At 38.0% G+C, this 17,100-nt stretch overlaps 1 protein-coding gene across 1 annotated transcript; it reads left to right on the top strand.

Annotated features, from left to right (window-relative positions):
* Positions 1–178: 178 nt before the first annotated feature.
* psmb5 (proteasome 20S subunit beta 5) lies at positions 179–14,101 on the top strand. Its single transcript, XM_059501496.1, has 3 exons — positions 179–425; positions 1,258–1,564; positions 13,283–14,101. The coding sequence occupies exons 1-3, from the start codon at positions 210–212 to the stop codon at positions 13,567–13,569; spliced, it is 810 nt and encodes a 269-aa protein (XP_059357479.1). The 5' UTR covers positions 179–209; the 3' UTR covers positions 13,570–14,101.
* Positions 14,102–17,100: the final 2,999 nt, after the last annotated feature.

Genomic DNA, 17,100 nt, shown 5'->3' with positions numbered 1-17,100 from the left:
ATTCAAACCAAAAACTGTACTATGACAAATTACAGAGTGTCGTCCACTTGTATGAGTAATTTAGGCATAAAAATTAAATAGGTTCAAACAAGTGTTTTGTTACTGTCATTCATCCTAGGCGTTAGATGGCGATGTGGCGCCACAGTCGTTTGCGTCTTCAACACTTAACACACAAGAAGCAGAACGCCGCTTCTGGCTATTATCTAAACATGGCCCTTTCTAGTGTGTTGAGGAGTGAGTCTGCGGATTTTGCAGATAGTTTCAACCAGCCTTTTGCGCACGGTTGTGGCCTAAACCAGGCAGATCTTGGCTTTGGAGAAGCGGTGGATGATAGTCTGAATTTCTCTGTGAAACCGCTGGGTGAAGGGGATGAACCGGAGAGAAAAATCGAGTTTCTCCACGGCACGACCACCTTAGCATTCAAAGTGAGTTCGTTTAGCTAGCAGCTAATTTGGGCAGTTTAAAACAATTTACTCCATCTTACAAATAAAATCTATTCATATAAAACTGTTATGACATGCAGAAGCTTGTGTCTTTTATAAAACTGCTGTTATGTTTATTACAGTGTTTGGAATGAAAAGAAGTCTGAAAGGTAGACAGAAGAGCAAGAGCCTATTAGTTACAGTCGCTAAGTACAGTAGTTTAATCATTTAACGCGTTTTATAAACAATTAAAACGTCTTTATAGAGCTTCAACGTGTGTAAAAATCTGTATGAATGTTTAAATGGAGATTGATTTCAATATTGAATATAGATTATTCATAAGCCTGTGCTAGTCTATTAGTTAGAACAAACAAATTCTGACTTATTAATATCATCAAGTGTTATTCTGTTTAAGTCAGATGAGACTCTGCTTTATAATAGTGACGTAAAAACTTCTGACAGGACAATGTAATTCTATGTTATGCATTTGAGAGAATTAAAAAAAATAAAGAATTGGTAAAGCCTTCGGTTTAGTGATTTATGCATGAAAACATAAATCTGTACAAAGCAACTTTTGAATGGCTCTCAACAGAGAGGGATTATTTATAGAACCCAATGGTTTTGTTTCATAATCTACCCATCAAACTAAACAACACTAACCAGCCAAACCTTGACTACTTGATTCATTTTTAGATTAAAAGTCATTCTACATCAGCAGTTTGTCATTGCAAAGTAATAGAATGAACCGTAATAGAATGTAAATTCAAATATAATACTAGGTTGTCTTTTTCTCAATTAATTTTAAATTTGCAAGGTTCACGTTTATACTCTCCAGTTTCAGCATGGCGTCATTGTGGCTGTGGATTCCAGAGCAACAGCTGGTTCCTACATTGCTTCACAGACCGTGAAGAAGGTGATTGAAATCAACCCGTACCTGCTTGGCACCATGGCTGGAGGAGCCGCGGACTGCAGCTTCTGGGAGCGTCTGCTGGCCAGGCAGTGTCGCATCTATGAGCTGCGCAACAAGGAGCGCATCTCAGTGGCGGCTGCCTCCAAGCTACTGGCTAACATGGTGTATCAGTACAAAGGCATGGGCCTCAGCATGGGGACGATGGTTTGTGGCTGGGACAAAAGAGGACCAGGTGAATAATATCATATGCATGTTTTAAAGGGACAGTTAATTAAAAAAAATCTATTGTATAAGTCTTGTAAAATCTTGTATAAGTTTCTTTCTAACGCTAAACACAAAAGAAGATATTTTGATAATGTTGGTAACAAAGCAGTTGACTTCCATAGTTTTTTTTTTCGTTCCATACTTTGGAAGTTTTTTTATTTTTATTTTAAATAAACAACAGAAGAAAGAAAATGGTGATAGATAATTTTTTTTTTTTTTGGGTGAACTATCACTTTAAGTGGATTAAAACATGATTAGACAAAGTTCTGTAATTGGTCGGAATAATTTTTGGACCTTATGCATTTGGCTATATTTTTACATAATACATACTGGTAAAATGTATATAACAGTGTTGGGCAATATTCTCAATTGTCATATTGTCCTACCATCAGCATGTGAGATCGCAGATACAAAAAATGATCATGCAAATTTAATGTAATTATTTATTTACATAGTTTTATAGCTGAATTTTTATTTAACATAACAATTAAAATTAAACATTGTAAGCTACTAATTGTTAGGCTTACATTACCTAAGTTTTTCTAAAAGCAACTACAGAAAACGAGCAGAGGTGGAACAAATAAGCCCTAATATTAATTAGATAGTATTACTAGCCTGATGATGATAATAATAATAACAAATGCCATGCTATCATCAGAGGCATCAGCGATATCTCTGACTATCTACATGGCATTATCATTTATCGGCACAACCCTAGCATACAATTAATAGATTTAGTAAGCTTCTTATAATAAAATGCTTGTATAATACATATGTACAGGTATGCCAAATAATGTATTATTATATAATTTATTATATATAATATCATTTTATAATATAATTTATTTTTTTATATAATATCATTTTATTATATTATGTATGATAGAAATGTAGGCTACATAATTTATATGCTGGTATCATTTAGTACTGCTTTTGTATTTTTTCAGATATGCTTTGATATTGTTATTGATTTTGTTATTAATCATATAAGCAACCATATTATAATTTCTAAGACAAAAAGGAAAGAATAAATAACCATTTTATGTAAAATGAAATGTTCCACAGCTATTCATACATCCGACCTGTGTAATATTCTCTTTTAACATTTTTCTGTGAGCTCTGGGATTATGCTAATGACATATTTCATAATGCTATTTACAATAATATTTGCTTTTAGTTAATGGTGTTTTCTGCTTTAGATTCCTTTCTGCTTCCATCAAAACATTGATCAGAAACATTCCAGCTGTAATCGGTCTGCATCTGCAATAGCTTTGCGATGTAAAAGACTGTCAGAGGGGACCTTTTTTGTGACATTTATGTTTTGACTGATTGCTGCAGTTGGCATAGGGACAAATTATGTGATTATTTTCTCTGCTGATTTGACCCTGCCTTTCTGCTGAAATAGCTCTATCACCATAATTTCCTGCCAGTCTCCAGCAGTAGCCGGAAACTGGTTTTAATATGCAGCACCATGACTTTGTTTTTGAGATGAATCACAAACTTGCACATTAATGGACTCCCAAGACCTTTGCTTTTCTACACCATGATTGATGTCCATTTTTCTTAATTGGACATTGCATTTATTGCTTAAGAGGCTTTTAATCTAATGGTCTTAATGGTGAACTCTGCCCATTCTCAGTTCATTTTGTTTCTTACTAACATGAGGTGTGCAAGCCTGAATGAAGCAAAACTGACTCAGAAAGACAAAGATGAATTACTGCTACAAAATTCAGTTTGTGAGCATGAGTGTGCAAACCAGGCAGTCGTTTTAGCCAGTTCCACCAGATGGCGCAACAGTGCTCTCTGATAGTGATGCATCCCTCAATTGCAGACACTGGGGTGCTGTAAACACTCTACATCACAGCCGATGTGTTTAAAGAGGCCCTGCACAGTGACACAGTAATGGGAAATCAATATGCCAGTGACTGTGGGCCAGGAGGGAGCAACACAATGATGGACGCGGCTCTCAGCCAGGGCAGTAAGATCGCATGCAAAATCCTGTCGGCTAGATCAATTGGGGTTTATGTGGTGACACAGACTAGCATGGTCCCCAAAAAAACAACCTTTGCCTGGCAGGGAAACACAAGTATGTGGTAAATCTTCCAATCAATTTAGCAAGTAATGATTGCTGTTAGAAGTTCGATAGTGGTACTGGCGGTTACAATGCGTTGTGATTCAATAGAGAGGTAACTGTTCTGCAAATTAGATCAATCTTGATTAAACAGACCACACTGACTGTATTAACAGTGCCTGGCACTCTTATTCCTGTGATAAACTGATTGTTTGCTGTGAAGAATAAAGTTAGTAAAAAAAATAAAAAGTTAGATGATTCTGACTAGGGCTGTGTGATATGGGGAAAATATCTAATTGCGAGTTTTCTTTTGACAGATATTGCTATTGCGTTTTTTTTTTTTTTAAATTTGCAAAGTCAAGCTTCAGCTTAATATTGTCAATAATGTGCAGCACAGTATGATAACAGTATTATTATCATTACCCTGCTGAATAAATAAATAAATTCTTACAGTTTCCATGAAACCATTACAAAATTAGGAATCCAGTAGGAATTACTGTTGATCTATCCAATAAAATATATTATATTATATATACACTATTATATACAATATATATAAAAAAAAATTTTTCAGCAGACAAGATAATAATGGTATAACTAATTTTATAGAATTAACTTAGTTACTGAATTTCACTGGAGATATTTATTTTTTATATAAAAGAACTGTATTTCTTTAGTCAATCATTAAAGTATTACATGTTACACTGTATTTGGGATTTTAAGAACAAGTGGAAAATGTGCTGAATGTTTCATTTCATTCAAGAGAAATTAGCAAGCAGTTATGCTGTGTTCACACCAAACGCGACTAGAGCGAATGGCGCGAATGATTTCAATGTTAAGTCAATGCAAAGGCGCGTTTCGTGCGAAACGCTCTATTCGCGCGTCAATTCCCGCCATTCGCGCGAACAAGACGAGCAAATGAGGCGAATTCGCGTCTGCCGCCGGAGTTGAAAAATTTAAACTTTGGCGTCAATTCGCGCCGCGTTAACCAATCAGGAGTCACTCATTCAACATTGAGGAACGACTGATGTTGTCAGTGAGCAGTCAAATGGAGCTATAAGACAGAAGTTCATATTTCTATAGAGACAGGATTAAAAAGGACCTATATATATATGACATATTAATAGATAAATTGAATAAAGGCCAAAGAAAAGAAACGTTTCGTTTTACCCCAAACAAATTATATTTTATCTTGAACCACTAAAGAGACATCAGAGCCAGCGGCAAATGTCAGAAAGTCTAGCCGAGGTGAGGCTGCTCTCGTCGGATACATGATGACGGTGCTCCCGCTGATCGCATGGTGCTCATCTCCGAAATCGGCGAGACACATTTTTTAAATAGACGCTGTCTTTATAAATAAACTGCGTATTTGAGTTTAAAACAGCTACATTCTCGCCTGAAATACTTTTAAAACTACATTTCATGACACGATAACAGTAATATTTTGAAAAAGTATCCGAATAAAAATGGCGGTTGAAAATGCTGCGTGAACTCAGCTGAATTCGCGTTTGTTGTGAAGTTAATTTCACGCGCGAATGAAGCGAATGCTCTCAAAATGTTCAAGCGGCAAACTATACGCGGTAGACGCGAATTTGTATGGCAAGCCAAAGTGGTCACAAACGCCTGCTCTGGCGTCTGATTGCACATTGACACGTCAAAAGCGTGCGATTTTACAGCAAAACGTGCGTCCTTGACGCATGATTTACCATAAAAACGCGCGTTCTTAGGGCTGTTACATAGTCAATGCGTGAAACGCGAGCGACGCGCTCCCTTTCATAGTCTAAACAGTGGACGCAAGCGTCATGGGCGATGCGTGTATGCAATACACCGCTCACGCAACAGGGGGTAGTAGAGTCGGCTGATATTAGTAGAGTCGGGTCACGTGATATTCAGATCACAATGGCAACTGAAGAGGAGTGTATTCTGTTGCTGATTTTACATCGGCGGCAACAAAGGCAACGCAGAGATAGACGGTGGTATGTTCGCCCTTTAAATCAAAAAAGAGATCAGGATGGGGAGTTTGTGTCTCTGGTGCTTCCCATGCGAAGCCTGGACGAGGAGAGACATTGTATTCAAACCTTCTTCTTCTGTAAACACAATATACTTGAATTAATGTACAATACTTGCAATATCGCCCCCACCGACAACGCATAGTATTGCGTGCATCGGCGCGTCGCGTATCAAAAACTAGGACGACACATTTGGGGACGTGTATGCGTACAGATGCGTTGACTATGAAACGGCCCTTAGCGTGCGCTTTTTTTGTGCATCAAAACTTGCGTCCTCGACGCGTGATTTGCAGTAAAAACGCGCGTTCTTAGCGTGCGCTTTGGAGTCACCAAAAACGCGCGTTTTTAACGTGCGTTTATCATAATAGAAACGGGCGTCCAAGACGCAGACAAAACGCACGTTTTGTACATGTAAACAGGTCTACCAAACTGGCGGTGCAAACGTCTTTTGAAGTATCCAAACAGGCGAAAGAAACGTGTGCTCTCCTAGTGTTTTCAAAATGGCACGTTGAAAGCATGTGCTCACTTCATAGGGCAGAAGTCTGTAATGATTTGTCCGCTATATATGGGCTATCACGGTAAGGCATTGCTACAGCATACATATTCTTTTTTCCCACTCGGTCATAATGAGGGATGTTATGTCGTTTAAATGACACATTTTAATTTAATGTGGTTAAGCTTCATTAAAGAAATGGGTCTGGTACACTCTTTATTATAGATCAGTGGTGTGGTACAGTTTACACGAATGTTGTTCATTTTAGCTACTATCTAAAGTTTCCTCTGTAGCACCATGTAGCACCAGCACAGATGACCACCACGACATAACTCTTGGGAACATGATATTATGTCGTGGCCACGAGTTTCATGCGTAAACAAACCTGCGAGACCATACCAACACGGGATTGTTAGAGTTGGATTCATTAATGTTTTATTTTGAATTAAGAGATTATTATATTATTTATAATATAAATTATTTCATTATTAAATTATATTAACCATAGGCCTTGGCTACCGGGCTGTATGCGATCGTCAGCATTCAAATGAAGTTTATCATGAATAAATGTTAAATAAAGTGTATAATATAAAATAAGCCTACAATAAAAAAATATTTGATCATTGTCTTGTGAGTCTGTTATTTGATCGTCTTTTCCCCGTAATATTTGTATATTATTATTGTCCTATAATTATTGGTTATATTGTTATATCATATTCATCTTTTCCTTTGATTTCAATCTCTTTACTTAACGTTCTGAATGCTTTTGTAAATAATAGCGTACTGTAAATGGTCGACATGCAAATCATGCTTCGATTATGCTGACTGGAATTTTTGTTGGAGTGCAGTCAAAGTCATTTTAAGACATACGGTTATTCTATAGTCTTTGGTTTAAATTTAACATATATTTCATTTTATTTTGGCTAAATAATAGACCATAATTATAAGTACAATAGTGTTCCGTTGAGGAATTAATCATTCACGTAGTAATGTCACGTTTGTAAATGAAAACACAAGATGCTCATTTATCATTTATCAGACAATTAAGCCAAGAAAGTTTTCAATTTGTGATTGTATTTATGCCCATGCGTGATGATAAATGACCATGTTGTGCTTTCATTTACAAATGAAACTATACGTGAATTATGAATTCCTCAACGAAACACTATAGTATTTACAATTATTGGCTATTAATTAGCCAAAATAAAATGAAATATGTTACATTTAAAATGCATTCCAGCAAAAATTCCAGTCAGCATAATCAAAGCATGATTCGCATGTCGACCATTTACAGTAGGCTTTTATTTACAAAAGTATTCAGAACGTTAAGAGATCGAAATGAAAGAAAAAGATGAATATAAATGAATATAATATAAAAATATAACCAATAATAATAAAATAATAATAATAATAATATACAAATATTACAGGGACAAGACGATCAGTTAATGGACAAAACAAGGATAAAATATTTTTCAGTCAAATGGAAACACCCATATACGCAGCAATCATCCTTAATTAAAGAAATGTGGCAAAACATCTCTTGAGAGAAGCTCATATTATTAAATTCTACATTTTCTGCAGTGTCACGCGTCAAGTCATGCTCCCGTGGGCGTCTTACAGACTGCATCTTACAATCGCAACTTCATTGTGCTCTTAGTCCTTTCGAGGCGAATTTCACAAAATTGGTCAGCTCCCGACAGCATCAGGTGTTTTATTTATGGGGAGTATATTTATGTATTTATTTCTATGAATGTAATCGATTAATCAGGGCCGGGTTTCCCAATAACGATTGATCTTATGCTTAAGAATGTTTTCTACGAGTCATTTCACGATCGTTCGTTATTGTTTCACGTGCATTTCCCAAAAATACACTTAACACAGTTGCACGTAGCTGTCCTTTAAGTGCTACTTAGGAGTCGCTATCCGTTTATGGAGTGCTGAAATGTCAGCATGACTCTTCATTGTAGTACACGATCCTTTATTGACGTTAACCTAATGCTGCGTTCCAGACAGACAACATGGATATAATAACTATAATACGATACAATATTATAATATATTATAGTGTATAATATTATACTTTACATAATATATAATATACTTTATATATGTATGTTATGTTAGGTAAAAAATGTTAGCCTGAATGCACTGTAAGTCTGTTAGTTTGTTCCAAACCCATAAAATCCTCGTTAATCCTTTGAACACAAATTAAGATATTTGAATACCATGTGATGCTCTTGTGAATGGGAGTGGGTGGGATTATTCACGTGTTGTTATAGTTGCGGCGCCTCTACTGCCGAGACTCCTAAACAAAACTTTTTAATTCCGTGTCACCCCATCAAGCTCTTGCTGGATCCACTCCTCTGTCAACCAGAAGAACGTCTGTACTTCCGAAACTTTTTGGTTGTTAAAAAAAGTGCGCTCTTTTAAAATATTTGCGTTCGATCCTTTGCTGGCTGTGCTGATTTAAAAATAACGGTTCTTTTGTTTTTGTGTCCCAAGTTCAGTGACGCAGATTGTGATGATTCTCTCCGGCAAATCCGTGATCAGCAGAGTTTACATGTCAAATTTGGTAATGGTACGGTTCACTTGGAACCTCAACCGAGGTGGTACTAAAAAAATTACCAAGTACTGTACCTAGTTGAAAACCCCCGCAAAGTGAACTGAACCGTGCTGTACCATGAAGTCCTCACTATATTGAACGTGGTAGTTCCATTGGGGTCTATGCAGGATCAGAAGGCTACACACACACACGTCTGTATATGCATGTATGTATTTTATCTGTTTTTATTAAACTAATTATATTTTTTTATAAATAAAAACACTTAGCAAAATCGCTAAAACTTATAGTATTAAAAGTAAAACTGAAAAGTTAAATGTTAAATGTGCTAAAAATAACACTGTTGCCAGCATGCATGATATGAAGTGGTCATATTTGAATTAATTCATTTAGCAGATGCTTTTATCTAAAGTGGCTTACAAGTGAGGAATACAACAAGTGATTGATCATAAGGAGAGCCAATTAAACACAACAAGTGCATGGAATCCAAGTTTCATATATCTTTTATAATAGTCAAAGTCACCTTTATTTATATAGCGCTTTAAACAAAATACATTGCGTCAAAGCAACTGAACAACATTCATTAGGAAAACGGTGTCAATAATGCAAAAATGATAGTTAAAGGCAGTTCATCATTGGATTCAGTTATGTCATCTCTGTTCAGTTAAATAGTGTCTGTGCATTTATTGCAATCAAGTCAACGATATCGCTGTAGATGAAGTGTCCCCAACTAAGCAAGCCAGAGGTGACAGCGGCAAGGAACCGAAACTCCATCGGTGACAGAATGGAGAAAAAAACCTTGGGAGAAACCAGGCTCAGTTGGGGGGCCAGTTCTCCTCTGACCAGACGAATCCAGTAGTTCAATTCCAGGCTGCAGCAAAGTCAGATTGTGCAGAAGAATCATCTGTTTCCTGTGGTCTTGTCGTGGTGCTCCTCTGAGTAGTGCACGCTAGAGAAGGGTAAAGAGAATTTGTCTTCCCAGTTTTCAGAAGATATTAGTTTTTAGCTTTCTCTTGAATATTGTCAGGGATTCTGAGTTCTGAACAGGGTTGGGAAGATCATTCAACCAGCAAGGTTGAATTACTTTTTGCTCTTCTGTGATGTTACATGAGCTGCATGTTGAGAGACAGGTGTGTAGAAGCCCGACATGACACACTGGTCCAAAGTAGTTCATGTGTTTCAAAAGTGATCCGGTTCCTGGTAAAGCAACCGTTATGATCTGTATTATCTTTCTTTATATTTCTACATTACACATTAATTTTGTATCTACTTGCAACTTGTACTCTGATAGCTTGTGCACTAACTGTGAAAGTATAGACATCTTCTGTCCTGCCAGGAGCTGCAAATATCAGCAGGACCACTATCTCAAAGACGTATAAAGCTCTATCAACTGGCACCTTTTCATGTTGTGTAGACGTGGACTGCCGATGTGCATGCATGCTTAGACGTCTGTACACAGAGTTGCTTTGCTTTCTGAGCAGCTGCTCTCATCAGCGGCACTCTTAACCAACCATGGCTGTGTGACAATCAGCAAAGCAGTCAGCCAATCACCTGTGTATATGCCTTCCTTTTGTCTTGAAGTTGCCATTCATGCATGCAGACAGCCACACTTTTAGTCTAGCACATCTAACTGCCTGTCACCTTTGTGATGGAGTGCAAGGAGCCAGGCTGTCGTAACATCTCGACATCGCTCCCGCTTCAGCGCCTCTGCTTTACGAGGGCTCGCAAATTCAAGTGCTTCCTTTTGTTCCCCACCCTTTTTCAGCGACGCAGGTAGCATGCGACGTCCGTTGTGTGATAAAATGATCCCAGGTGTTGTACGTAAAAAAAAAAAAAAAAAAACCCAGACTGCTGAAGTACTCTCGCACTCCGCTCTTAATGAGAACCGGTACCTTGCGGGTGAAAGAGACATCCTATTGCATTTTTAACCTGTTTTTAGTCGTCACACTTGGCTCTACAAAATGGTAAATTACCCTGCATGTATTCAGAGTGCTGTAACGATTATCAGGTCGCGCTAACGATGCGTACAGAGGGTGTAATTTGCTTGTTGAAGACTTTTCTTCCTAAGATTGTCCTTAAAATGTCTCTCTGAGCCAATTTGGGTTCCTTGAACTTTATTTAAAGTTTAGAGAGTACAAAAGGAAGTTTCAGATTGCGTTTTCAGTGCTAGTTATCTTCAAACTAGTCTGTCGTACCCAGACCTTCAGACAGATGGCAGAAGGTATGCACTCTAGCAGCCTTCATTAGCCAAGACCTCAGAGCCTGTCTGACCAACATGTAAAGCAACCAATAACAGCTTGTTTTGTTCCGCGTCATGTTTAGGGGTGTGACAATGCAAAGTTGATGTTCCTACAATAACAGACTGGCATGCATCACTGAAGAATTATGTTTTTAGCCATGAAGAGTCTATGCAGTGAGCTTCACATACTTTTAAATATCCAGCATTAAGCTGATCATTATCATTGTCACAGTTGTAAACAGTGAGCACAAGAGTTTTCTTCTTTCTTGAGGGGGTTTGGTGTCACATTTGTTGAAAATGTACTCACCCTCAAGCCATCCAAGATGTAGATGAGTTTGTGTCTTCTGAACAGATTTTGAGAAATTTAGCATTATATCACTTGCTCACCCATATATCCTCTACAGTGAATGGGTGCAATCAGAATGAGACTCCAAACAACTGATACAAACATCTCAATTTTCCACAACATGACTTCAGTTTTTCAGTTACTATATTTGTAAGAAACACATTATTAAAGTGTTTAACCTTCATACCAATGCTTCTGGCAAAACATACCTGTCTGTAATCCATAATGCTTCCATTAGTGAGTCCATCTTGTTTTTTTCACATCAAAATTCAATAATATGAGGAGTTTTATATTTTAGATGGAGGCAACGGTTTCAAGTTAAAAAAATTTAATGATAAAAGACATGAATTGTTGTTCACACCAAACGTGAAGCGAATATGTCCATCGCGTCCCTTGCTCTAGATTACTCGTGGGATGTTTTTATCCCAAGTAAGTTTTTATTCGAGTAAGTGAGAGAAAAAAGCATCCTGAGAGTATAACCTTGGTGAGGATAAATACGATCGCTGCAAATGTGTCACCTGGCGTTAATTCACCTCTATTTGTGTCTTTGCATTGAATATGTATGCAATCAACTTGCAAAAATAATTAAATTGGCATTTGGTGTGAAAACACCATAATTGATTTGAGTGGAATGTTTTGGAATATTGTGATGTTTTTATTAGGGAAGAACTCTTGGATGGCCGGAGGGTGAGAACATTCTTAGCAAATTTTTATTTTTGGGTGAACTTTCCATTTAAAACAGACATTTTGCAACTTTATCAAGAATGAAAATCATTCAGTCATTGCAAACGTTGAGATACGTTAGTTTAAAAAAATCATTTAGTAAAAGTGAAAAGTGAAAGTCATGACATTTGCCAAGTATGGTAACCCATACTCGGAATTCATGCTCTGCATTTAACCCATCCAAGTACACAGTAGTGAGAAGTGAACACACACCCGGAGCAGTGGGCAGCTATATATCCAGCGCCCAAAGAGCAACTGGGGGTCTAGAGGGTGGAAGAGAGCGGTTCATTAACCCCCACCCCGCCAGCACAGAGACTCAAACCTGTGACCTTCGGGTTACAAGTCCAACTCTCTAACCGCTCTTAGGCCACAGCTAAAATCACCCTCTCATCCAGAAAGTCATTTACTCACTGTCATGCAGTTACAAAACAGGATGACTTTCTTTCCTCTGCAGAACACAAAAGACATTCTGAAGAATTTTTTTTTCTTTCGTGTTCCAAAGGGTGAGTAAATGATGACAATAAATTTTTGGGTGAACTATCCGGTTAACAGTCCATCTGCAGCCTGGTTCTGTTGCGCACAGATGGGATTTAGTCACAGTTACTGTAGGAGTGAGCTTCGTCATTGCGCAGCCTCACGGACACTTGAAACCTGATGTGATCTGCAGCTGGACCATACAGTGACCCATCAGTTCACCGATGTTGATCTGCCTCGTCTATCATGTTTGGTGAGAGGTCGGATCTTCAGGTTTAGATCAATAATTAATTCTGTTGTTTTTAGAGCGATCAATAGCACCTCAGGCGGTGCCCCAGGCTGGATGCTATGTTTGCCCATTCCAGCTTGTCCTTAGCCTACTAAATATTAGCTAAATATAAGTTCTCCTTCTGTAACTCTTCCTGTTTTTTTTCATGCTGAAGCCCCTAGGTACCCCCCAGACCAAAGTCCAGCTACCAAGCATCCAGCTGTCAGAAAAAATAGCCAACCACCCGTTTCCCATGATTCCTTTTTTTTCACATGTACTCACCGAGAAGGATTTGACCTTGTATTGTTCAGAACATTATTTATAACCCTGTGTTCATAACATTACATCGATCTACTGAATTCTCTCTGAAGGGTTTTGCTTTTTTTTTTTTAACTCTTTCATCTTGCATGGAGGCGCCTGCCTTTTTAACACAGCAGGACGTAAAGCAGTGCTGATGGTCTTTTTTTCTTCCTCTTCCTTTTGCTTTCCTCTGATCGCAGGGCTCTACTACGTGGACTCTGAGGGCAACCGAGTGTGCGGAGACCTGTTCGCAGTTGGTTCGGGATCCATGTACGCCTACGGTGTTGTCGACAGTGGTCTTCGCTACGACCTGACTGTAGAAGAAGCATGCGACCTGGGCCGCCGCGCCATCTACCAAGCTACTTACCGTGACGCCTACAGCGGAGGCCAAGTCAACCTCTACCGTGTCCACAGCGAGGGCTGGGAAAGGGTCTCGCAAGAAGATGTGCTTCAGTTGCACATTAAATACCAGAGTGAGAAAGCATAGAAGGAGTGGTTGGGAGGAGAAAAAGGAAGAGGAAAAAGGCCACAGAGGTAGTTGGGTTTCAAAAGGGAGGAATGAATTGCAAATTAGTGATATATCTTAAAAGGCACTTTGGTTAACTTAATGAAATCAGATCTGCTTCCAAGAAAGTTAATGCCAACTCTTTTGTAAGAGCTGGCTCGTCTGTGCATGAGAACATGAGCAAGGCTGTCTTGCTCCCTCTCTCTCTTTCTCTCTTCCTCTCATCTCTTGAAGTTAGACCAGTTTCCGTTATTTTGCTCACATATAATATTTGTTGAGTTTTCAACCAGTTTCACTAGTATTACAACCCCAAGCCATTGCAGTTCCACTTGTTGTTTGTGATTATTAAATAAGGGGGCGCTGTATCCCAATGGACATCGTGACTAGCCAAAACTCCAGTTGGCCAGCTCTCATTGAGTGGGTGTGGGCTTCTGTTCTTCTCATCTTTCTTGTATCTGCAGATACCACAGTTGCTAAACCTGCTCTCAATAAACCTTGGATTTTTGCTATATAAGTGTTGTTTTTTCCCCCCTCTTGATCCTGATGTATCGGGTGGTAAGTGTTTTGACAGGTGTTTGTGCAGTGGCCCCAAAATGTATTTCGAATTTTAAGTCACAGTTGATGTATGAATGCCATTGCATTAGATAACAAAATATCAAACCAGCTGCATCTGCACAGTGCCAGCGAATCTATCTCAGAACTACTTTTCTTGTCCATTTTTGCAGTTACGTTTAGGTATTTTTTTCCCCCATAAGCTCATTTCAGTGGGGTCGGCAGAATGTCTTAAAGTTTTTTGGTCACACTTTATTTTCAGGTCCAATTCTTGCCATTAACAAACCAATAACTATGACTGTTGCCTCGAACTCCTAACTTGCTGGTTATTGATAGTTAGTATGGTCGTTTTTAAGTTTAGATATTGGGTAGGATTAGGAATGTAGAAAATGGTCATGTAGGATAAGTGCTTTATAAGAACTAATAAACAGCCAATATGTTAATAATAGTCATGTTAATAAGCAACTAGTTAACAGTGGGAATTGGTCCCTATATTAAAGTGTTACCATTTATTATTTATGAATATATAAACCTGTTGATTAAAATTCTTAAAGGGGAGAGTTGGTCCCTATAATATATATGGTATACATAATTCTTTACACAAACACACACACACACACACACACACACACACACACACACACACACACACACACACACACACACACACACACACACACACACACACACACACACACACACACACACACACACACACACACACACACACACACACACACACACACACACACACACACACACACACACACACACACACTTCGGTAACTATTGTTTATTAAAAACATATAATCAAAAATATCCTGGAAACACAATGTTTTTCATTTAATATCAACCTAATTTCTATTTATAAAAATAAATGTCAAAATTACAGCAGTAATACTTTAGGAAATATACCAGGCTCAGTCCATGATAGTTATTCATACTGTGATGGGTTTAGAGCCAGTCATCTAAGTACCAATGTCTTTAATTTCAACAGTATATTTGCTATACTATAATTTAAAATCCATACTTATTTAGTGTGTGCTATTTTTCATTAAAATAAATGTCACTTGGTTTGATATTTTATCAAATTAGGGCTGTCAATTAAATTGATTAATTGCATACAAAAATGTGTTGGCAAAAATTAATGTAATTAATCATGCCCCTTGACCCGTATGTAAATTCCTTAGGGGATTTTCCTACTTAGGGAGCAGATGAAGCTTGAAATATCACCATCATGTTTTGCCTCAATAATGTCTTGGAATTTATCAATATTTTCTATGAAAAGCACCCAAATAAATATATTTGCTCTTAAATGGGAACCTCTTTATGTAATTATAAAAGAATTAATCATATTCAGTAGGGGGTGGCAATCTCATTCAGGCCCCCCTAAGGACATCATTGTGGGTCCCTCTTAGCCTCTGGGCCCTAAGCATCCTGTCCTCTTTTTCTTCCCACGTTGTGGGGGGCTGAAGCCTATATCTAATGCAGTTCTTTTCATACATTGTGTCCAACTGCATTTTGTGGGCACTGTATTATAGTTTTATAGGTGAACCTTTTAATGATGGGGTTTTTTTTGTAATTTGATTTGTCGACCATTTGTCTCCATCAGCACAGGAACTGTGAATTTTTTCCTCTCCACTTTTGCCTGAGGCCCTGAATTAAGTGTCTTACCTTTTCCTTCTTGCCATTGCTGCTTTGTAATAGTACTTTAGAGATGCAAATAGTGCATTGTGTCTGTGTCTGCATCGGTCTTGTCTTGTGGGCTATTAGTGCTTGCGCTGGCTGAACTGAAGTAAACAATCTCTAACACCTTAAGCTGCCAGGGAAAATAGTGATAGTATTTTGTGCTGTTCTGCAATTGTCCTCCGGCTTTCGGGTCTGTGGACTTAGTCCTTGGATGTCTTTTTTTAATTAGTGGGGGAATTTATTTCGGATTTTCATTTTGGCACCACCTAGTTTCCCATCACCAAATATACTCTATCATGTTGTTTTACAATGCAAGGATTCGCTATAGCCCCCCTCAGTAGTTTTATAGCAGAAAATAAACACTAATAAAGGCTATGGGATGATGTGGTTGCCCTGAGCCCCAGTGATTGTTAAAAACTAGTTTCACAGGTGGCTAGTTAACAGATGGAAAGTAAATGGGATTCCAATAAATGTAAATGAGGAGTTCTTCTCCATTACTTTGCTTGGAGAAAATGAAGAGATGAGACAAATCACATTTGTTAATCATATTTTTGAAGTCATTTAGTTGCAGAACATCTGCAGCACTGAACACATTCGTTTTAAGTGGTGAAATGAGATGTTGGGCAGGTCACTCTTGAAAGCATTTTTAATACTCATCAAGCATCTACTTTAATTATCCATAATAGTTAGCTTTTAGAAAATGCAATTAACACACATTATTGCAAAAAATTATTGTTGGGAGCATTGCGATGGGAGAAGCACTGGTTAGCCTTGATGACACAGTTACCATTTGTCTCTCTCATGAGTAAATTGTATGAACCTCCACTTCAAGGTTTAAAAATGTAGGAAGAGCTACTTGAAATTTCAGTAGCAGCGTGCTTGTCGGTGTTATTTATGGATCATCTTCACACCATTTGTCCTGTGATTCAACAAACATTGTGATACAATCCACGTAAGTCTCTAATGATTTGGATATTCAAACTGTATCTTAACCAAAGCCAAAACGAAGAATGGGATTGTGAGAGAGACCAGCTGGTTAGCTTGTTAGGTGCCAGCGAGATGATTTTCACAGTGTCAAAAAATAACCCCAATGCACCTACATGCCACCATCTGTCAGGTGGCCATAGTATAAGTAATACATCTCTTGCTTTAATTTGATCTGCTCTGAACTGAATTTGTTTGCATTTCAGAGAATGTACCCTTGATGAGAACATCTTAGAATGGCTTAAGATGGTTTGCTGGTGTTAAATGATCTCCAAGTCTGATCAGGCT

This window comes from Carassius carassius, chromosome 20 (genome assembly GCF_963082965.1).
Source record: "Carassius carassius chromosome 20, fCarCar2.1, whole genome shotgun sequence".
Classification (NCBI taxonomy): domain Eukaryota; kingdom Metazoa; phylum Chordata; class Actinopteri; order Cypriniformes; family Cyprinidae; genus Carassius; species Carassius carassius.
Note: the sequence above shows the minus strand (reverse complement) of the source record. Positions and strands in the feature narration are given on the sequence as shown.

What these genes read in the sequence shown, in the direction of transcription:
- psmb5 (XM_059501496.1), top strand. Translation starts at nt 210, where the DNA reads ATGGCCCTTTCTAGTGTGTTGAGGAGTGAGTCTGCGGATTTTGCAGAT. An exon ending in CGACCACCTTAGCATTCAAA is followed by an intron (nt 426 to 1,257) that starts GTGAGTTCGTTT and finishes TATACTCTCCAG; the next exon opens with TTTCAGCATGGCGTCATTGT. An exon ending in CTGGGACAAAAGAGGACCAG is followed by an intron (nt 1,565 to 13,282) that starts GTGAATAATATC and finishes CTCTGATCGCAG; the next exon opens with GGCTCTACTACGTGGACTCT.